At 48.6% G+C, this 22,219-nt stretch overlaps 1 protein-coding gene across 1 annotated transcript; it reads left to right on the forward strand.

Moving 5' to 3' along the window:
- The first annotated feature begins 2,417 nt into the window (after positions 1-2,417).
- On the forward strand, positions 2,418-21,058 carry Gja5 (gap junction protein alpha 5). The gene is made up of 2 exons (XM_050124822.1): positions 2,418-2,501; positions 18,011-21,058. Exon 2 carries the CDS (start codon positions 18,044-18,046, stop codon positions 19,109-19,111), a length of 1,068 nt encoding a protein of 355 aa, XP_049980779.1. The 5' UTR covers positions 2,418-2,501; positions 18,011-18,043; the 3' UTR covers positions 19,112-21,058.
- The last annotated feature ends 1,161 nt before the right edge of the window (positions 21,059-22,219 follow it).

Genomic DNA, 22,219 nt, shown 5'->3' on the forward strand with positions numbered 1-22,219 from the left:
AATTACTGTTCTTGCCCCAGGCCTTGTCTGGACCTCCTTCTAGGGCGTTAGGAATCCACTCGTGATGCTCCAGTTTGTGGGGACAGCTGTGCTGGGTGCTTTAGAGAACCCCTCCAGACCTACAGCCTGAGCAACGCGCTCCTTACTTTTGTCGTAGTCCTTGCCTTGGCTCCAGAGGGATTCTGGCAAGTTTTAAATAAACTATGCTTCCAAAGTCCTTCTTAAACCACTTGTTTTGAGCCTGTCACCATATGCTCAATCTTGATGTCATGCTGAGCCTTGTGCGTGGCTTCCTGGAAACAGCTTCCCGGAGTCTCCAGTGACTCACCTGTTTCTTCGCTGAGGTAGTCTCCAGGTAGGATGTCAGTCTCTGCCTGTTACACCCTGGACTGTCTAGCCTCTTGAGTGTGTCTATATCTAGGCCTGTCTTCCCCTCTAGGTAGTCAAAGGAAAATGGTGCTCTCTCGGTATCCATGATGATCTTAGGCATTAATCCTGGCATTTAGTTTCTGCTTTGGCAGTCTCATGCTCTATGAATGAATATTCTATTAAACCCTCCCCACCTTCAGATCACCCCCAGGTGAGACTTTCTGGGATCTTAACTGGCTGTCTCTGGCTAAAGATAATAGTGTGTCTCCAAGTACCTTGTGTGACGAAGTAGCTGGGGAGTAGGGACAAAGTCGCAGTATGGGGGTGATTTGGGGAAAAAAACTGGGGCCCAGGGCTTTCTATTTTACCTTCAGCGTCTGACTCTCTACAGCCATAGTCATCACGGGGAGGGAGGAGGGAGGTTCCATGCTGCCCCACACTGAGCTGGATTCTGTAGTCGTACACTGTCCCTCCCTATACTAGTCACTAGCCCACGTCCTTACAGACGTCATCCGTTCTTATGATAGCCCTGGGAAGTAGAAATCGTCACAGCAGTTTACCTGAAGACCTGAGCTTCACGGAGGGTGGCTTGCTCAGGGCTGCTCTCGGCTATGGAGTAGCAGAGCCAGAATTCAAACCCAGGCAGGCTGGCACAGCACTTTCTTGATAAGGAATCGAGATCCTGCATTTGTTTTTCTCGGAGCTGTTTCCCTTTTCTGGATCCAGTAAATGAAGCCCCACAGTTCTGTCCTCTCCTGCTGGTCCTCAGCTTATTCACCCCTGGAAAACGAGCCCATCTGTGACTAGCTCTGGGTGAGGAAGGCGCCAAGTAGATGACTATGTGGAGCAAGAGGCAGATCTGTGTGCTGCCGGCCACCTGCCACCCACTGTGGTATGTGACACTTTTAGGAAGTCTAGACTGTCCCTCAGTTTCCCTCAAAGAGATTCTTCGCCCCAGCTGTCGTATCTGTGGGCTCTTAGTCATTGGCTTTTCTGACTTCAGTAACCCCCGCTTCTGACCTCTGTCACAGCCCCACTGGGACCACAGCTCAATGTTGAAACAGAGCAATTGATACAAGACGGAAGTGGAAGCGGGCTGAGGTGACGGTCGCACCATGATGTCTGAATTTGCTCTCCTGAGACAAACGGTATTCTGAGATGTCTCACTGGCTCAGCTGCACCTGGGTGTCTGAATACTTCTTTAGATGGCCCCAGGAGGCGAATTTCAGCGTTGGCTAAAACTTTGAAGCCCAACCTGCCACTCAACTGATACGCTACTCAGTGTCTTCGACCCTCCGTTTCCTCAGAGGCATTGCAGAAAAATGCCTGCTGGTGTGAAATCAGAAACTGGGATGGTTAGATAGAATAAACAAGCACCTATGCGAAGCCTAGTCCAGTGCCCAGGCACCCAGACGATGCTCTGTCCTTTGGTTAGAGAAGAGGGAACGAGAACACTCTGGATAGTGGGGAAGGTGGCTCCACCTTTTCGAGATCCAGGTCAAGGTCTTCCACCATTCTGGTTAAGCCTATGTCCATTCTGGGTGTCAAACCGCTGTGGCTTGGAAGAATGACTTTTTCCCAGGCTCTCTGAGGGCTTGCTGTGTGGAGGGACTCCTTCTTTTCTGGTGACAGAGAAAAGATGGGGGAAAGGGATGATCCTTGGGATGCTTCAGGAAAGCAGAATTCTGAAGCCTCAGAAGAGGGGTGGGCAGGAAAAGACCCAGGGAGGCTGTGCCTGAGCCCACCAGCCGAGAAGAGAGCAAGTGCCGGGACTGCGGGGACAAGGACAGCCACCAAGCGGGACAGCGGAGGGCGGCAGGCTGGGGGAGAAGAGCGGAGTCTTTCTCGGGGTTGGAGCGGGGGCTGGTGAGGAGAGGGAGGGCAGAAGATTTTTAAATGAGTGCAAAATTCTAAGAGCGCAAAAGAGAGAGGGGAGGGAGGGACCCAGAGGGGGAAAGGGGTGGAGAGAGAAAGAGGAGGAAGAAGTGGGAGGAGGGAGGAGGGTACGGGACAGCGATTAAAAGAGGGTGGGAGGGGAGCAACTGACAGGCTCAAGAGCGAATAACAGTGGGCAGTTGAACGGCAGCCAGAGCCCCGAAGAAGCCAACTCCAGGGAGGAGGAGAGGAAGCAGGTAAGGGTGGACTTGAACTTTAAACGCTTAAACTACTCATCAGCGGGAAGTAGCTCAGAGAGGGAGGCTGGAGAAGAAGCAGGTCTTCCTCCGCACCTGACTTCCTAGCCCTCTCTGTTCCGGCCATAGTGAAGCCGGATTAAATTAAATAGGAAGGTTGGTAAATCTACTGATTTCTGTCTTGAAAAGCGCGGAGGGGCGGGGCCCCCTCTGGTCCCAGTCTGCCCCTGTGGAATTGCAGTGCCCTGGGGCATCTTAAGAAGTGGGTCACTAGTCCACTTCCAAGAACTGTTGGGAAGTGGGAATTGGCCCTTTAAAAATAAAAAACCAGCAGAGTTTTACAGTGTTTTCTCTGGGCATGGAATCTCTTTGGAAATGCTTTTCACGGCATCTAGGAGAGCGCTTTGGGTTTTTTTTTTTTACCTTTATAAGCCATGTTGGGCAGTTTAAAAATATTCTCTCCTTAGCTTCCTGCCTTGTATCATGTCTCCAATGTGCAGTGGCGCTGTATAGGAATCCCAGCTGCCCCTGAGGTCAGGTGAAAGAGACTGATGAGATCCGAGAGTTAATCCGAGCGAGGCGGCCTGGACGACTCTGTCCTATTTGAAGGCAGAGAGGCGGTGGCTTCTGCCAGCTCCTTCCCTGCTTCTGGTCGTGTGGCAATAGAACCCAGACCCCGGGTGGGAAACCTGGGGCTGGTGCCCTAAGTAACTATGTGACCTTGGGTGTGACACTTCCTCCTCCTGGTGCTCATTGTTCTCCTTTAAAATGTTGGAAGTAGAAGGACCCTCTCTGGTCCGGTTTGTAGCAACACTGTGGAGAACTATGATTCCACGGGCTCCAACGCAGCTCAGAACCACTTATGCAAGGATTTACGCTCTTCATTCAGTGGGTCCCTGTCCCCTCTTCCCGGCGCCCCGTCGTCATGTCCCTCATAGAGACTCCTTCGCTCTTCACTAATGTGGGTGCTTCCTGGCCAAGGTTTGGGGAGAGCATGACCAGACAGTCATGTCCCGGAAGAAGGAAAAGCACTGGACCAAGAGTCAGGAGATCTGAAACCCAGAGATGCTCAGCAGCGTAGAGACCAGCACCGCTGTGTGCAGGCAGCTTCCTCGAACATCCCGTGGCAAGCAGGCACTACAGTCTGGCTCTCCCAGTAGTAGGTTAGGTGGCCTCCATCTTCTCTAGTTCCCAGAATCTTAACCCACCCCAGAGACTGATTTACTGTTCTCTAGGGACAACTCTGGCCTTCTACCTTCCTGTCAGGTCTCCACCCCTACCCTAGGGCAACAGAGACAGTTGAAGCTTGTAACCCTTGTACAGCAGATGGTTGGTCCCCCCAGGCCCTCTCCTCACTCAGCAGCTGCCTATAAAGATGGTGTTCACAGAGCCTCGTCACCCAGCGAGTCAAGGGGCTCTGCCCTGCCACTGTAATAGAACTCCAGCGGTGTCTGGCTGGGTTTCTGACACCAGCCACTGCTCCCATCTCTTAGCTACCTCACTACTACCCCCAATCCTAGTACCCGTCTAAAGTCGTAGGGCATTAAAACCGGAAGAGGTCTCACACAGGCCTGTCCAACTCCTTCGACAAGGAGACCAAGACCTAGAAAAGGAACACAGCTTGCTGGAGATAGCACCCTGCTCTGCCCCTGTTCTTAGCTGTGTTTCTTTCATCGTTGCCCATCCTTCCCTGGTGCTGCATTTGAGCATCTCCACAGTCTTGGGTTCTGACATCCGCTGCCTTCCTGTCTGCCCCTCCTCGCCTCCACTGGCTGCTGGGGGTTACAGACAGCAGAAAGTCACAGGCTCCAGCCGTCACCAAGGCTGTTACAGTGCCATCTGACCTCCAGGGTACTGGTGATCATATAGCTGGGGATTGCCAATTACAAAGGGACCAGGTGAGCTATGTCTGTCACTCAAGACCAGAAGTGGGAGACCTGCAGCCCCTGAACCAGCGCATCTTCCAGGGAAGGACTGTTGTTCCCCAGGGGAAATTTCAGCAGCGGTCTGTGTGAGCTCTCTGAGTGCTCGCAGGCCTGGCTCGGGGCTCAAGGATTGAGCTAGCCAGAAAAGAGAGATGCCCATTTTCCTGTAAGAAACGCCTACTTCCTTCCTGTGGTTGGAAGAGACTAACTTGTGAATGACAGCTTACTGCTGCTTTCCGAATCAATTGTTTCTGACAAATAATGGGGGAAAAAATCCAGCAATCCATTCACTTTGATGAATAAAGGGAGCTTTGAGGTAACAGAATCAGAGAAATTGAGATAGCACAGAGGGGTGTGATGGTGTCTAATTCAAATGTAGGCTTTGGAAATTAGCTGTGTGACCTCAGGCAAATTACTTCATGTCTCTGAGCCTCAGCTTCAGGAGGAGGAAGACTTCTGTGAGGCTCAGTAAGCATCACACAAAGCCTGTTTACTGTTGCACATGGAATACTAGGATCTGGGTACACGAGTACAAGCATTTACCCGCTAAGCTACGTGCCCAGCCTGCCATCTGAAATGGCCATCACACGCTAGCTGTGCAACCAGCAACAGAGCAGACCTGGTCCTTAGCCCCAGACCCTGAATTACATCTCATTTGATGCAAAAGCCTTTTCCTCAGTGAAGCCTGGCCGTGACACCTAATTCCGAAAAGGTGCTGTTTGCTTTTATGACTATAGACAGCCCGCACCCCACACACCCCATCCTTATTGACCTCTAAGCTAAGAATCTTATTTTTCTCTTGGCTTGGTCACTCACCTATCAACTCTCATACCTGGGCAAGTCCCAGGCTCCCCAGATGCAACAATGTAGGCAACCCTTCTGCCTAACTGCTTTTCTTTAGATCAGTGTGTTATGGCTCAGGGAAAGGATCTGTCTAAGGCCAGCAAAACAGCTGGAGTCCGAAACAGACTCCGTCATGAGATGCTAACACTGGGTGTCTATGAAGGACTTCCAGAACCCCAACTATGCCAACCTGGAAAGTTCTTAGGAGAAGGCTGAAGTCGTCAGTCCCGATGTCTCTGATACCCAGTTCACAGTGGAGAGGACTTCTCTCTCTCTTTCCAGTAAACTTGGTCTGCTTGGATTCTTCTTTGCCTTCAGCTATGAACACATTCAAAGGGCTTTAACTGTTCAATCTCATGAAGCATGCGCAGGAGCTAAAGACGTGTTAAGAGGAATGCCTCTGGAATGAGAGGACCTGATCTGAGCAGGCCTACAGACGCCTCTCTGCTTCCTCAGTCTTGCCCAGAGGGTCTTGATGCCTGGTTAAACAACCGTCTTAGCAGTGCCCGAGTGTCCTCCCCGATAGTTGCTGTCTGGTACCACCTAGTGCTATGAGAGCCTTGCGGAGTCAGCAACCTGTTTCTTGCAAATTCAAGTTCACTACCAAATTGTTACTGTTGATCGGGTCACAGTTGATGGTTTTCATTGGAAACATCAGAAAAGAAAGTAAGGTACAAACAAAAGCCTCCAATGTGCCAAATAGAATTCTAGATGCTTCTACATATTTATGTATTCTTTGGTGCCCAGCATTAAACATTCCCTTTTGGTTTTGGGCTGGAAACTGAGACTGCTCAACTAGAGAGCAAGGAAATGGGAGTCTTGGCTCCAGTTCTTATTAGAAACCATGAGTCCATCATCCAGTTGTGACCGTTTCTGTTGACCTTGTTATGCTGTGACAGGCACAAGACCTCAGAGCATGCTGCTTGGCTAGCTAGACATCTAGTAGTAAGAAGCTAAGGGCACTTACTGGCTAAAAAAGGAAATAACTTTCTATATGTAAATTCTGACCAAATGGTAGCAGATGCTGAAGAGGCTGGGATTCTGAGCGCGTGTGGGCCAAGGCCCGGGACACATGACTAGGGCCAGAAGCAGCATAAGCAAGAGCTGCTCTGCCGATAAAACAGAAGGTAACAGAAGAGACCCCGGCTTCTTGTGGGACTGGCTACAGTGAGCAATGCCCCGTTCCCAGGTTGGGACTGGCGTCCTGGATGCAGGTTTGCCATACTTGGTTGGTTCGAAGAGTTTTTGTCTTTTCCTTTTTAAAGACAAAGGGTTTTGGGATCAGAGTGGTAAGTCAGCTTCCTTCGCTGCCTTTGCGAACCATGGGACTTTGGACCAGTTACCAAACCCTGAGACCTCCGTTTTCTCTTCTGTGAAATGGGATCATATGATTTCCCGGAGAGAGTTAATGGATGGGTTTTAAATGACGCCTTTTAAAGAGCTGCGCACATGGAAATCCATCTTGCCCTCAGTGCTAATGTTCTTGTGGTGCCTGTTCTACAGTTGTCTCATAAAGATAGGTTGAGTCTAAGAGATCTCTGCTGCCGCTGTGAAGCTCTCTATACATCTATTACAAGACCGTAGGAACAATAGAGACATTTGAGTATTGTCATAGAGTTTTCCTTACTAATTGCGTAGGAACTAATCAACCCCTGCAGGGTCATTAATAAGGACCTCCCACTATTTCATTGTAAATTAATGTATTTCTACACACTGCCCTCTTCTAACTACCCCTTTTCAATATTTCAAGAGGAAAATGATTGCTTTCCTAACACAACTTTTTCTTCATTCTGCCTCCTTCCTTTACCCTCTTGGCTTCAAAACAACAATGTCTGGCAGGTGTCTCTGAACCCACCAATCCGTCCTTGCCAGAATAAAATAATTTGATTTTAAAAGGAGTCAATCCCCTACTTGAGTAGGAGGAAAACTGTATCCCATCCACCTGTCTCTTTCCTCCTCTCTCCCACCTCCATCTTCCTCTCCCTTATACAGTGATCAAGGTTCAGGGATGCTGGCCCCTCCTCACCCTCTAGTGCTGGGAAGTAGCTCACAGCCCAGCTCAGCAGCAGCAGCTACTGTCAGGTGCCTGGTCAATCCCTTGAGAACTTAAACCTGAAATGTAAGAATTACTCCAACTTCTTAAATCAGCTCCCAGTGTAACAACCGTCCCATGTGCATCATACAAAAGTGGCCAGTTTCTTCTGGTGGGGCTTTGCCCAAGAACGGCAGGGCAGGCAATTCTGATGGAAAATAGCACCGTTGTTTAGATGGAACTCTGCTACCAGGTGTTCCATGATCAGTGTTTGACTCCAGCTTCACCCTTCACTGGTAGTGTGGTCTCACTCTGAGCTCTAAGAGGGAACGAGAAGGACTTCTGTTTCCTCAGCCTGTTGTGAGGCTCAAACATAAACAGTCTGTAATGCTTCTGCGGTGTTCAGCCCACAGAAATATCTCAGTAGATAATATCGCCACCATCATCTACATTCAGTATGTATGTGTGTTGTATGTGTGTATAGGTGTGTATCTGTGTACATGTATGTATGTAGGTGTGTGTGTAACCCTCGATAGACTAGACGACACAGTTGAGAATTTCAAGGACAGTAAAGACGATTGAGATAGCTGAGAACTTAGACTAGTCTTGCATGGAACTCTTCCCGCTTGTTTTCAGGGGAAACTACCAGGAAAGGAGCAATCAGAAAACCGTACACAAGGGCTCGCAGACGACATTCCTGAGGGCACTTTACAGCCACCTTTACCGTCTGGCAGGGCACAGTCACTCAGTAAACACTTCACGCACTAAACTGCACTGGCGCAATGCTGTGCCTGGGGCATTCTTCGAGGAGGCCCTTTGGGTCCCCTTACGACAGAATTCTCTTAATTGGGAAGCAAGTCAACCCTCCTCTGCACTGCATTCCGCTGCATGGTGAGCGAGATTGAGGCAGCGTCCCGGGGGATCGCTATTATTACCATGAATAACAGCCTTTATTGAGAAGCGGAGATCTATAAGATACTGTCCAGAGCGTGTGTGTTGTCCAGAATTAGCCTCTGTGCAGTGGTCTTGCAATCTAATTTAGACAAACTTGGAAAAGTTTCCCAAGTAGTCTGAGGGGAGGAGGCACGGAGAAATGGCCCACAGTGATGCTGTCTGCTGTAGTAGACAGATCCAGTCCTGATTAGCCAAGCAGAGGTCGCTCTCACCAGCAGAAGGAAGTGGCTTCCATCTCCTTGGTGTTCTGTCATGGAACAGGAGTCTCTAAGTCAGCTTCCCAGAAGGGACAATAACTCCTAAGTAGAGCTAACTCTGTGTTCAGTTTTGTCCTTTTCTTCAGCACTTGAGAAATATCAGCCTCAATCCATTTGGTCCTGGAGTCATGTGAATTCTATTCTTCCTCCACTGTTGTTTTTATGGTCTACGTACCACCAGGTGCATGACACAACACGGGAGGGGAATTCCTTGAGGAGACCACAAAGAGACACGGCCAGTGGAGCAAATGGCTCTTAGTATGTTTGTGAGACCCCCAAAGACTTTCCAGTGTACCCCAAGGCTCAGAAGCTGGCAAGGACACACAGAAGTTGTTGTCAGGCATTATGTTAGAAAGTTTGCTACATGTGACCCCAGAGAACAAAATTGTTACCAAAGACTATAGACGATTTCCATCTTACCCCTTTGGGAACTGCTTGTTCATTCATAATATGCATTCTTGAACAGGAGAGATGAAGGTGTAATTCTAGAAGCATGTTGGGGGACACCGGCCTCTTGTGGCCTACATGGTTTATGCTGCAACCATTCTTTTTTTTTTTTTTTTTTTTGGTTTTTCGAGACCAGGTTTCTCTGTGGTTTGGAGCCTGTCCTGGAACTAGCTTTGTAGACCAGGCTGGTCTCGAACTCACAGAGATCCGCCTGCCTCTGCCTCCCAAGTGCTGGGATTAAAGGCGTGTGCCACCACCGCCCGGCTATGCTGCAACCATTCTTAACGGAGTAATGAAGATTGTGACTTGTATATTCCGTAACATCCTGAGCTCCCTGGGAGGGAACCTTCTCAGGCTCTGCCTTCAGAAGCAAGGCACATACTGGTCATAGTGAACGCAGGAATTGAAAACTATTCTGAACTCTGAGGCATGACCTTTAAAGTCTCCTGCAGTCTCATGCTGGCCTCCTAGCCAGGCTCCCTCCTCTTTTTGTTTGTTTGTTTGTTTGTTTTGTTTTTCGAGACAGGGTTTCTCTGTGGCGTTGGAGCCTGTCCTGGAACTAGCTTTGTAGACCAAGCTGGCCTCGAACTCATAGAGATCCACCTGCCTTTGCCTCCCGAGTGCTGGGATTAAAGGCATGCACCACCACCACCGCCCAGCGACTCCCTCCTATTTGCACCCAAAAACCATGCCAGTTCTTGTCCCACTGAGCTCCTTCCTGCAGTGCTCTTCGTCTGAAATGTCCCCACATCTCCTGCATCTCCTCTTCCCATTGTGCCCTGATAAACTTCACATCTACTAAGGCTGCCTCCTCCGGGAAGTCCTCTTACCCGCCCACCTGTGCCTGCTTTCCCTTCTAGCTGAGGGCAATGCTATTTCACGTGTTCGTATGACGCATCACATCTAGTTTCTCGTTCGATTATGGGTTTATTTGTGCTCCTCCACAGCGCAGTGTTTCTTTAACATAGAGTCATATCGGCCTTCGGGTCTATGAGTTCTAGCACTGGACTAGTGTAAGAAGACACTCAGAAAGTGCTCAAGATGAAATGAGTTATGCTTCCCTGCATACTTTCCCCAGCTCTATATATAGCATAGGTTACGTCAAGGGAGCATAATAAATATTTGCTTGATTGCATAAAAGCTGACCCGGGCATTATCACTAACCAGCAGATTCATGTCTGAAATCACTCAGTGGTCCCACATTCATGGGAGTTCATGAAGTTCCAAGGGCAGAGACCTGAGGATTGATGAGCTGCATGCTTGGAGGGGAGCTGGAAGGAGACTTACTGGCATTGCACTAGATCAGCCAGAAACTGAAATCCTGGGTCTGCTTCTTTAGTCTTTGTTTCCTTATTCAGCTCATCGCTGTGTTTGCCGCTCTGCAGAACAGGCAATAGTGACCACTGGACAGAGTGTTTGAGGATCCATCATTGACAGGAAACTGCCTATCTGTCATCCTGGAGGTGAAACGCAATCTTGAGTAGAGAAGCGTGGTCCTTGCTCTCCGAGCTGGCAGGAGACCGCAGAGAAGCACATTTTGAGAGCTGAAAAGTGTTAGTTGTATTACTGGGTTTCAGAAAGGAGATTTGAACCTCCTTGGAGCTTCTTTGTGATGTTGTTAATTGTATAACTTTTCTCGCTGCTGTGACAAAATGCCTTACAAAAGTAATTTATGGAAGGGAGTACTTGTTTTGGCTCACAGCTTAAAAGAGATACGGTTTATTATGGAAGGTGTGGTGAAGAGACGGTGTGATGGCGGGATGGTGGGATGGCGGGATGGCAGGATGGTGGGATGATGGGATGGGGGGACAGTGGGATGGTGTGATGATGGGATGGCAGGATGGCGGGATGGCAGGATGGCGGGATGGCAGGATGGCGGGATGACGGGATGGTGGGATGGTGGGATAGCAGATGGTGGAATGGTGTGATGGTGTGGCGGTGTGATGATGGGATGGTGGGATAGCGGGATGGCAGGATGGTGGCATAGTGGGATGGTGGGATGGTGGGATTGTAAGGCGGTGGGAGTATTCTAGTTAACTACTCCATTGGTGTGATAGACACTGACCAGAAACAACTTGGGAAGAAAAGGGTTTAGTAGGTTCACACTTCCAAGTGGCAGCCTATTATTGATGGAAGGCAAGGCGGAAACTTAGAAACTGATGCAGAGGCCATGAAGAAACACTGCTTGCTGGCTCGCTCCCCGTGGCTCCCTCAGCTTGCTTTCTTACATAATCCAAGACCATTTGTTCACGGTGGGATGTATCATCCCACATCAACTATTAATCAAGAAAATGTCCCACAGACTTCCCCGAAGGCCAGTGTGGCAAGGGTAATTCCTGAGCTGGTGTTCCCTTTTCCAAAGTGACTCTAGTTTGTGTTGAATTGACAAAAGCTCACCAGTGCAGGGAGCTTGTCTGGTCTGGCCACATTTTGTGCAGTCAAGAAGCAGAGAGAAGAATGCTGGTTCTTAACTCACTTTATTCTCTTCCCTTTTCATTCACCCTAGGTCCTAAGTCCACAGGATAGTATCACACATAATCAAGACACATTTTCCCTCCTTGATTAGAAATATTTTTATTCTCTCTCTCTCTCTCTCTCTCTCTCTCTCTCTCTCTCTCTGTGTGTGTGTGTGTGTGTAGGTCAGAAGTCAATATTAGGTGCCTTTCTCAATCTGTCTTTACCTTATTCTTTGAGTAATGGTCTCTTGATGAACCTAGGAATCACTGATTCATCTAGATTAGATGTTTAACATAGATGCTCCTGCCTCTACTTATCTAGGGCTGGGATAGATGCACAATGCTACCCCTGGCCCTTTTTTAAGATTTCTTTTTATTACTATATTAAAAGTGTGTGTGTGCGCGCATGTGTGCACACATGCACATGCACACACTTGCACACACACTATCTGCAGGATCCCTTGGAATGAAGAAGATTGTGTCTGATGCCCTGGACCTAGAGTTGCTAGCAGTTGTAAGTTGCCTGCTATGGGTTTTGAGAACAGAATTTGGGTTCTAGAGATCACCTTTTTTAGCTTAGAGATTGACAGATCTGATCAGTTGCAGAGAGAAGTGGGACATAGTTATCCATGGCTCTTTGAATGGCCCTGTCCCAACGAGCCCTGACAAACCCAGTAAACCAGATTTGAGCTCCCATCAAATGTTGCAATAGCTCCCTGCCCTTCCTTAGTGGATTAACCTCAGCTTTGCTGTACTAACGTGTCCTTCTGAGAGTGTGCACTTAACTTCTCTCCGTAAGGGAAAGAAAGAGAAATAAGTTAAGCAAAAGCAAAGAATCCTTGCTTGACTCTCCTTCATGCTGATTTCCCAGTGCCTAGACAACCTGGCTACTGCAAGCGCTACCCGCTTGCCCCCTGCCCCTCAAAAACAAACCCATAAAATGAATGAGTGAAACGAAAGGTATTCTAGGTGACAGAAACAGAAGAAGCTGAGACGGAGACGTGGAGAAGCACGGTGCATGTGTCTACCTGGAGAACTGGATGTCTGAAATAGTGAGCATGTGACGAAAGGGGACAAAGACAGAATCGGACGGTGCTTGAAGGGTCTCATGAGTGGATCTGGGTTTGGACTTCAGAGTGGTGGGAGGCCAGAGAACACCACAGCCTGAGCGCTGTTGCCATTGTATGCGCTGGATTTATTCACGGCATGGGCAACTTCATTTGACCCTTCCCCCAGCACACTTCCTGCCAAGAAACAGATAATATCTAGAAGCATTTCGTGTGCTGTACACCCAGTCAACTCAGTTAGTAGCTAATCTACAAACTTCTTTGGCCGTGGTTGTCTGGGCCCCAAAGGGACTCAATGTAGCTCCAAAATTGGCTCCAGCTATGGACATTTCGTGTTGAACCCTGAACAGCTGGCACAGGGCAGCGATTGCGAGTTGCTCTCACATAGTCTGAAGGTCATAAGGAAGTCATCATAAGTGAAAGTTCCTTCATCGTCTTTCCTCTGCCGGGGACCTGGGGTCTGTCTTACTCTTACACCTCCCTAGATAACTTCTATTATTTCCTCCTCTGGGGCACACTGTCTCTGGTGTTCTAAACAGTCTTTTAAACCCGAGGCATTTCTTCTTCCAGGTGTCACCCCCTTGACCACAAACTAGGGGCGCAGCAGTCAAACCTCTTGACAGACCAGACCAAAGCGTCACAGCCGTTGTCTGAAATTATTTTTATACTTCCCTGGGGACTTGTATGGAATGAATGAGAGAATGAAAAGATCAAGAGAAAATTCTTCGAGGATTAAGTGTGGGATGCTCGTCCCAGATCCTGCAAGAATGTGGCATTCATTTTCAGTTCCTCTCGGTGTCTCACGTCTCCCCCTTTCTGTTCGTCCTTCCTCTTCTCTTTTCTCCGTGGTAGCACACTTTCCCCTCTCTTCTTTTTCCTACCTGGATTCGAGTTGGTGATGGCTTTGGTGTTTGTTTATCTTGTGCTGAGCTCTGCGCCCATTGCTGTTCATATGTCACCCGGCGGACTCTATTGCTGTGTCCCGGCCTCTCCATCCCCTTTGTGGGTGAGGGCAGGAGAGCACAGACTGAATTAATTGTCTGAGCTCAGCATGTAACAACAGGAATTTGAAGTCTGAATACCTCCTATACCTGTGTTCTCTTTCCTGGTAATTGCATGGTTTTATTTTCTCCATTCTTCCCCTTCTCGGTTTCATATTTTGAGATTTATTTTACTTCTAATTATGGGTGCATGTGGATGCAGATGTGCACAAGAAGTCAGAAGAGCGTCCCAGATCCCTTGGGTTGGGAGCCACCATGTGTGTCCTAGAAACTGAACCTGGGTCCTCTGTAGGAGCAACAAGTGCTCTCAACCACTGAACCACTTCTCCGCTCCATCTGTCCGGGTTGTTCAGCTTACTAACGGCACAGCCAAGGAACAAGCAGTTTGCTGGCCCTTGGGCAGAGCACCAGTGCCTCCTATTCCTCTGGGGCTCAGCTCAGATCTACTGAGCACCTATTTGGGCCACTCTCTGGATGACAGAAGAAAAGGCATTGTCTGCTGTCAGAGTCTCCCTGCTGGGAGAAGATGACAAGGGCTGAGTGGAGGATCCTGTACATCACCAAGGTAGCGCAGGAGGGAGCAGGAGACCTAGAGCAGGCAATGGCTGGTAAAAGGGACTCAGCTTTTTTTGGGTGCAAGGGTATGAAACAAGTAGCTGGAAGGAAGGCGTCTTAGTAACTGTTCTACTGCTGTGAAGAGACATCGTAACCAAGGCAACTCTTTTTTTTTAATTAATTAATTTATTTATTAAAGATTTCTGCCTCCTCCCCGCCACTGCCTCCCATTTCCCTCCCCCTCTCCCCACCAGGTCCCCCTCCCCCGATCAAGTCCCCCTCCTCATCAGCCCAAAGAGCACTCAGGGTTCCCTGACCTGTGGGAAGTCCGAGGACCACCCACCTCCATCCAGGTCTAGTAAGGTGAGCATCCAAACTGCCTAGGCTCCCACAAAGCCAGTACGTGCAGTAGGATCAAAAACCCATTGCCATTGTAATAGCCAGAACCTGGAAACAACCTAGATGCCCTTCAATGGAAGAATGGATGAAGAAAGTATGGAATATATACATATTAGAGTACTACTCAGCAGTAAAAAACAAAGACTTCATGAAGTTTGCATACAAATGGATGGAAATAGAAAACACTATCCTGAGTGAGGTAAGCCAGACCCAAAAAGAGGAACATGGGATGTACTCACTCACATTTGGTTTCTAGCCATAAATAAAGGACATTGAGCCAAGGCCACTCTTAAAAGCAAGCGTTTAATTGGAGGCTTGCTTACAGTTTTAGAGGATTAGTCCCATGGTCATCATGGCTTGAAGACATGCATGACACTAGTTTCATTCAGAATATAAAGCTGAGAGCTTTATATTCTGATCCACAGGTGACAGAGAGAGACTGGGCCTGGAGTGGGCTTTGGAAACCACAAAGCCTACTCCCCAGCGACCTCCTCTGACAAGGCCACACCTCCTCCAATAAGGACACACCTCCTCCAATAAGAACACACCTCCTTCAAAAAGCCCACACCTCCTCTGACAAGGCCACACCTCCTCCAATAAGGCCACACCTCCTCCGACAAGGCCGCTGCTTGTCCAATAAGACTTAATCTTTCCTAAACTATTCCAGTAGCTGGGTTCCAAGCAATCAAACATATGAGGCTATGGGGGCCATTCTCATTCAGATACCACAGAGAGCATCTGGGAATCTAGTGGGACTTGGTATGGACAGACAAAGGAAATTCATATGACTTTTTATAAGCAGATCTCTTAGCAAATGGAGCCACAGTTGCAATGACCACACCGTATCACTGACAAGAAGATCAGCATTGTCCTACTGCCTGAAGCTCATGGGAGTTGAAGGTGGGGACTACTGAAAACCCCTGCTATCTGTAAAGTGACCCCAATGTGCCTTTGTTTGCTGTCTTTCCCCATAGCTGATGCACGGCTGCTGATTCTGGTCAGTAGAAACGCCTCTGGGGAAGCGGAGCCTGCTACCCCCACCCCCACCATTGCTCCTCATCTCCTCCTCTCTTCAGCCTTTTAGAGTCAAAGAAAAAAAAAAAAAACTCTGCCTAAGAGCCATTCAAAACATATGGAACATTTATGGTGTGAATTTCAGTATATCACGTTCTTCACGCCGTTGGACCCTCCAGATCCTCTGGTATAGCTCCTCCAGCTCCACTTGAATGAGAGGAAACAGACTTAGTTAAGTAAGCGCTCAGAAACACATGGCAGGCTCCATGTTTCCCAACTCTGCATATAGTGCCTGGACTGCTGGCATGAGAATCAGCTGAAAGCCTTGTTGCAAATCCAGATTCCTAAGAGGCCACCCCAGTAGCTAGAAGAACGGAATAGAAATGGTTGGGTTGGGAACGGAGCTGGCATACAATTCCTTTTCAGGAATTAGCTTTGTTAGGAAAAAGGTTCTCAAAACCGTAATTGGGCCTTGAGGTGAGGGAGCATTAGAAAGGAACACTATAGGGCTAGAGAATTAGCTCAATGGGTAGAGCATTGGCTTCTCTTCCAGAGGACCCAGGTTCAATTCCCAGCACTGCCGTGGTGGCTCGCAACTGTTTGTAACCCAGTCTAGGGGATCTGATGCCCTCTTCTGGCTTCTGCAGGCATTGCATATACACGGTGCTTAGGCATATAGGCAAAACACACACATACATATTCATAAATACATACACACATATGTACATACATACAGAAGGAAAGAAAAGAACAGGACAATCATACAAATAATAAAACAAAGGTTTAAAGTATAAAACCAAAATACAGGCTTCATTAAGAGGGTTAGCTTAAAGAAAGGAGAGAGGGGCTGGAGAGACGGCTCAGTGGTTAAAAGCACTTGCTGTTCTTTCTGAGGACCTAGGTGCAGTTCCCAGCACACATGGAAGCTTTGAGCCATCCATAACTCCAGTTCTAGGTGACCCAGTGCCCTCTTCTTGCTCCCCCCCCCCCTGGGTACCAGGAGCACATATGGTGCACACATATGCATGCAGGAAAAAAACACTCAGACATACAATAAAAATAAATCATTTTTTAAGAGAAAGGATGTGAAGTAACCGTTACTGTAGAATGAGAGTGGGGGAGGCCCAGAAGAGAGAGCTCTCAGAGAAGAGAAATCCCTAAACGAAGGCGGTATTTGGTTTTTAATATCCTTCTGGGGGTGGCAGGACCTTTCCTGTTGCATGGTCTAGCTCAACATAATGTACACAACAAAAAGCACAGAGAAGTCAGGTGCTGGTGAAGACCATTAATTAGGGCCCACTGTTAGGCTACAACGCATGTCTTTTTAGCTCTCCATCCTAGGGATTGGGGGTGGGGTCTGGGCCTCTTAGAGAGACTGATGTCCTCAAGGGACAGGCCAGGATCTAACACACTTCACCTTCTGCAGCAGAATGTCTGGGAGTAAGACATGGACGCTCCATTGCCACACACACCTTACATGATGTCTAGAACCTTCATGTGGTGCCATCCCTGACTTGTTTTAGAACTTCCTCTCTACTGTTTGAATGGGAGGGTACTTTTCAGTACATTGGCTTCAAGAAAATGGCACTGGCCTCATTGTGTGTGTGTGTGTGTGTGTGTGTGTGTGTGTGTGTGTCAGTGTGTGGTTGCATGAATCCATGTGCACAGCACGCATGCAGCAGTCCATGAGGCCAGGATTCCCCAAAGTAGGAGTTTCACGGGATTATGAGCTGCCATGTGGGTGCTAGAAACAAAACCTGGGTCCTCTGCAACAGCAGCCAGTGCTCTTGACTGATGAGCCAGCTCTCTTGCCTCGTCCTCATTCAATTCATGTTTTAAGAAAGTAAATTTACTAAATCCACCCCAACCCCCATTCCCTTCTCTTTTCTCCTCACGACTATTCCTCCCAGGCTTCATTTGCTCTTTTTTTTTTTTTTCCACGTCAATCCCTTTAGTACTGTCAGTACATACAAGGGGAAGTGCCATTTACTGCAGCATGGGTACTTCTCAGGGAAAACCTCTTAAGAAAACTGTCTCTTTCCTGGCCAGCAGTCCTAGGCTGCCGGCAGCACCTCCGCTAGGTGTGGGGCTTCATGACTCCCATCCCCACCCAAGACTGGACTTTGTCTTGTGCATGCACCCACAGCTTCTGTCAGTTCATGTGAGGGAAAGCCGGTCAGGAGGACTGTTCTACGGACCTAGCTCCAGATGCCAAGGTCACCTTCCAAAAAAACACAAACAGCTCTAATAATCAGAGGGTAGTTTTTAGACATATAAAATTTATTTTAAACCATCCACAAATAATATGTGTTTTTGAGAAAGGCTCACATGTATCCCTGCTAACCTCTAACTGTAGCCTCTAGGAGACCCTAGGAAGCTTGAGCTCTTGATTCTCCTGCATCCGCTTCCCGAGGGCTCAGATTATAGCTGTGCACGGTCACACCCAGCAAAGGCGGCACTTTCTTAAAGAACACATTGGTATGGCTCAAAGGCCCAGAGCATGATGAGGCCTTCAAACTTCTTGAAACATCCTTCACAGGCATCTTTTTCTCTCTGCAGAAGGTTCGGAGTCGGTCTCCTAAGCTTGGCAAAATGGGTGACTGGAGCTTCCTGGGGGAGTTCCTGGAGGAGGTCCACAAGCACTCCACAGTCATCGGCAAGGTCTGGCTTACCGTCCTGTTCATTTTCCGAATGCTGGTGCTGGGCACCGCTGCTGAGTCTTCCTGGGGAGACGAGCAGGCTGATTTCCGGTGCGATACCATTCAACCTGGTTGCCAGAACGTCTGCTACGACCAAGCCTTCCCCATCTCCCACATTCGCTACTGGGTACTGCAGATCATTTTCGTATCTACGCCGTCTCTGGTCTACATGGGCCATGCCATGCACACAGTGCGCATGCAGGAAAAGCAGAAGCTGCGGGATGCGGAGAAAACCAAAGAGGCCCGTGCCGCCGGTACCTATGAGTACCCGGTGGCAGAGAAGGCAGAGCTGTCCTGCTGGAATGAAGTGGAAGGAAAGATTGTCCTCCGGGGCACACTCCTCAACACCTATGTCTGCACCATTCTCATCCGCACCACCATGGAGGTGGCCTTCATCGTGGGCCAGTACCTCCTCTACGGGATCTTCCTGGACACCCTGCACGTCTGCCGCAGGAGTCCCTGCCCTCACCCCGTCAATTGTTACGTCTCGCGGCCCACAGAGAAGAACGTCTTCATTGTCTTTATGATGGCCGTGGCTGGACTGTCTCTCTTTCTCAGCTTAGCAGAACTCTACCACCTGGGCTGGAAGAAGATCCGACAGCGCTTTGCCAAGTCCCGGCAGGGGATGGATAAGCAGCAGCTTCTTGGCGCCTCCACCAGCCTAGCCCAGAGCCTCACTTCTCCCCCTGTCTTCAGCCAGAGCCTGAACAGAGTGGGCGAGAAGTACTTGGGGGACTTAAGTCATAATATGTGTTCCCAGAAGAATCCAGACACTCTGGCTGCAGAGGAAATGCCGGACCAGGAGCATATTTCTCGAGGTTTCAACATGCAATATAGCCAGAAGCCCGAGGAGCCCAATGGAGCCTCTCTGAGCCACGACCTTCCTCCGAGCTACCGTGCTGACAAGCGCCGCCTTAGCAAGGCCAGCAGCAAAGCAAGGTCAGATGACCTGTCAGTGTGACCCTCTGAGGGAAGGCCAGTCCCAGAAGGGATCTCGGGAGGCTGCAACAGGAAGAAGCAGTCTCTCAGGACGGTATATTCTCCCACTCAGCGCTGCCATGCTCCTTCCGGTCCCGGGTCTGGATAGCATTGCTCATCCATTCTCAAAATCACAGTTCGAAGGTCTTCTCAAGGACAGGGCTATTCCTCAGGACTCATCCTCTACCAGGACACACAGTGAAGCCTTTCACGTGATTTATGAAATTGGATAGGGTGGAGGCAGGAACGGGAACCATGACAAATCTGGCCTGGGAAGGACAGACATGAAGATTCAACACCAGCAACATACCAGATAGAAACTCCAGGTCTTGGCTTCTTTGGTACTATCCCCCTCCTTTTTTTTATTTCTTCTTTCTTTTTCTTTTTCTTTCTTTTTTTTTTTTTTTTTTTTTGGAAGAGTCCAAGGTTCTTAGCCAGTTGAGACTGTTCATCAAGTAATTTGTATTGTATCATCCCCTTGAATCTTTTGCTTCCATGGGTCATCCCTCCCAGTGGTGCTGAGTTGACCGTGAGCTGCCCTTGGCTACACCTCCTTCCTCCCCATCTTAAGGGGGTATCCTTAGTCCTTGGCCAGAATCAGCTTAACAAGTGCCTTGGTATGTGCCTTTGGCAAGCATCCCATGGTAGTGATGTAGCCTTTCTGCCAGGAGAGACACCCAGCTCCTAAGGGCGCCGAATCCTCTAGGGAGTCACTGTACACACAGGTAGCACTGGCATCGCCGCCCCTGTCATCCTACGGTCCTTTACAGATCAACCTAATGATAGAAACCATCCTTGCCCGCCTCCTTGGCTCCTCACCCAGGGCTCCTCTCAAATCTTTATAAACAGGAATGTCCAAGAAGCCACTATCCCCGAACCCTGGCCAGATTACCAGTAACCAAGTTCAGGGAAAGTTTCCCAGCATCTGGGGAAACAAGCAAAGCATTGTGCTTCTCCTAGGAAAAAGCAATTCTGCTGTTAAAATGAAAATTTAAGAAAATGAGAGAAGATACTAGAAAACTATTTTCCCTCCTATGTATGTCGTTCACTGTCTGACTGCCAAGAGGAAGCAAGGTGACAGCTACCGAGGCCCCAAATCTTTCTCAGAGATATCAAGGGGACATAGAAGAAGGAGGGGCTGTTTTGGGCAAAGCCCTTATTTAAATTCCTATGTTTCCTTGATAACCTTAGGAATATACCAGGGAAGGACTGCAGAAAAGCCCTGCCTTCCTCAGGGTCTAGCCTGGGGTCTCTACTGAGTAGATCCATATTAGGTTGTCTTCCATTTTTTTTTACACAGATAAAAGATGCTCAGGATCGTATACCGAGACTCATAGACATGATGCTGCATTAAAATAGATCCATGTGTGTGCACACGTGCGTGCATACATGTATATAGGTGTGTGTGCATATGTATGGGCATATGCATGTGTGTGTACCTGCTTATAGGATGGTGAAGAAATGTCCTAAAGAATGGTAAGGAAGTGAGAAGTGTGTAGAGAAGTTTGGGTCTTCCTGCCCCGCATGCAGCTGTTTGGCAGGAGGGCGGGGCTTACATCATCAGCCTAAGGGGACAGGCATGAGAAGTCAGTACAGGAGGGTGAAGGCTCAGAGGTCAGTCTCTGCCCCCGACCATCACTGGGACCCTCGGCTGGCATTTGGATGGTACTGGTGGATAGAAAGGAAGGCTTGGGAAGGAAGAAATGACAGGATACTTGGGAAACCACGACGCCGCCCCCCCCCCCGCCCCCGCCCTGCCAACACATTTCATTCATTATGATTCTCTGTCCTTCTCGTTATGGGATGTGTTTGTTTTCCAAAATGAGTGTTTTTGAATTAGAAACTCGCCTTTGAATGGCGAGGTTTTCAGAGGGGAAAAGGGATATAACATGTGTAACTTGTTTTCAATAAAATCTGCCTCTATATGTTAGCTCTGGTTTGTGTGTCCTTCGATGCAACTTTAAGAGGGTGACAGACTCGATGGGGGAGGGAGGGCATGGAGTTTCAGCTGCTGATTTCCATCTGGCCTGCTGTGAGCTCCCGCACATCTGAGGCCTTGTTTCTCCCCTGTAAATTGGATCTAGTGATGTCTATTCCATTAGGCCATGAGGTGAGAGACTCCTTGGGAAGAGAAGAGCCAATTATTTCAGACTTAATAGTTTGCAATTAAGTGGTAACTGTTGTTATTATTTTCAGTACAGAGTGGTTGAGAATCTGAAGTGTTAAGGGATGGCTCCAGAGCTCCCCTTTTGGGGCCCACAGTGTGATCTACCGAAGGTGAACAAATGAACTCCTGTAAAGGAAGCAATTGGGGGCCCCCAGGAGAAGACTCAGTGGATAAGAGCACTTGATATGCAAATGTGAGGACCTGAGTTTGAATCCTCAGCACCTACATAAAAGCTAGGTGTGGTCATTGGCTTGTCGATTGGCCAAGTGGGGTGGAAATGGAAAGTTGCGAGGTACCAGCCTAGCTCCGGGTTCAGGTGACAAAAGACTATAGGACAGGGTACTTGATGTTCTTCTCTGTGTGTATGTGTGCCCCCTGCATATAATACATGTGCCATACATCCCCACATACACCACTCACTCACCCATAAACTACATATATCACACAGTCACATAATGTAGTGGTTTGAAAAAAAAAAAATGACCCTCAAAGGGAGTAGCGCTGTTAGGAGGCGTGGTCTTGTTGGAGGAAGTGTTGTTACTGTGGAGACAGGTTTTGAGATCTCATATATGCTCAAGATACCACCCAGTGTCACAGAGCCTCTCCTGTTGCCTGCAAGGTGTAGAACTCTCAATTCCTTCTCCAGTACTATTCCTGCCTGCGTGCCACCCTGTCCCGCCGTGATGATTAGGAACTGAACCTCTGAACGCTAAGCAAGCTACCCCAATTAAATGTTTTCCTTTATAAGATTTGCTGTGGTAGCCGGGCGGTGGTGGCACACGCCTTGAATCCCAGCACTCAGGAGGCAGAGGCAGGCGGATCTCTGTGAGTTCGAGACCAGCCTGGTCTACAAGAGCTAGTTCCAGGACAGGCTCCAAAAAACCACAGAGAAACCCTGTCTCAAAAAACCAAAAAAAAAAAAAA

Source organism: Alexandromys fortis, unplaced genomic scaffold, assembly GCF_014885135.2.
Source record: "Alexandromys fortis isolate MF-2015 unplaced genomic scaffold, M_Fortis_MF-2015_v1.1 scaffold_235, whole genome shotgun sequence".
Lineage (NCBI taxonomy): Eukaryota > Metazoa > Chordata > Mammalia > Rodentia > Cricetidae > Alexandromys > Alexandromys fortis.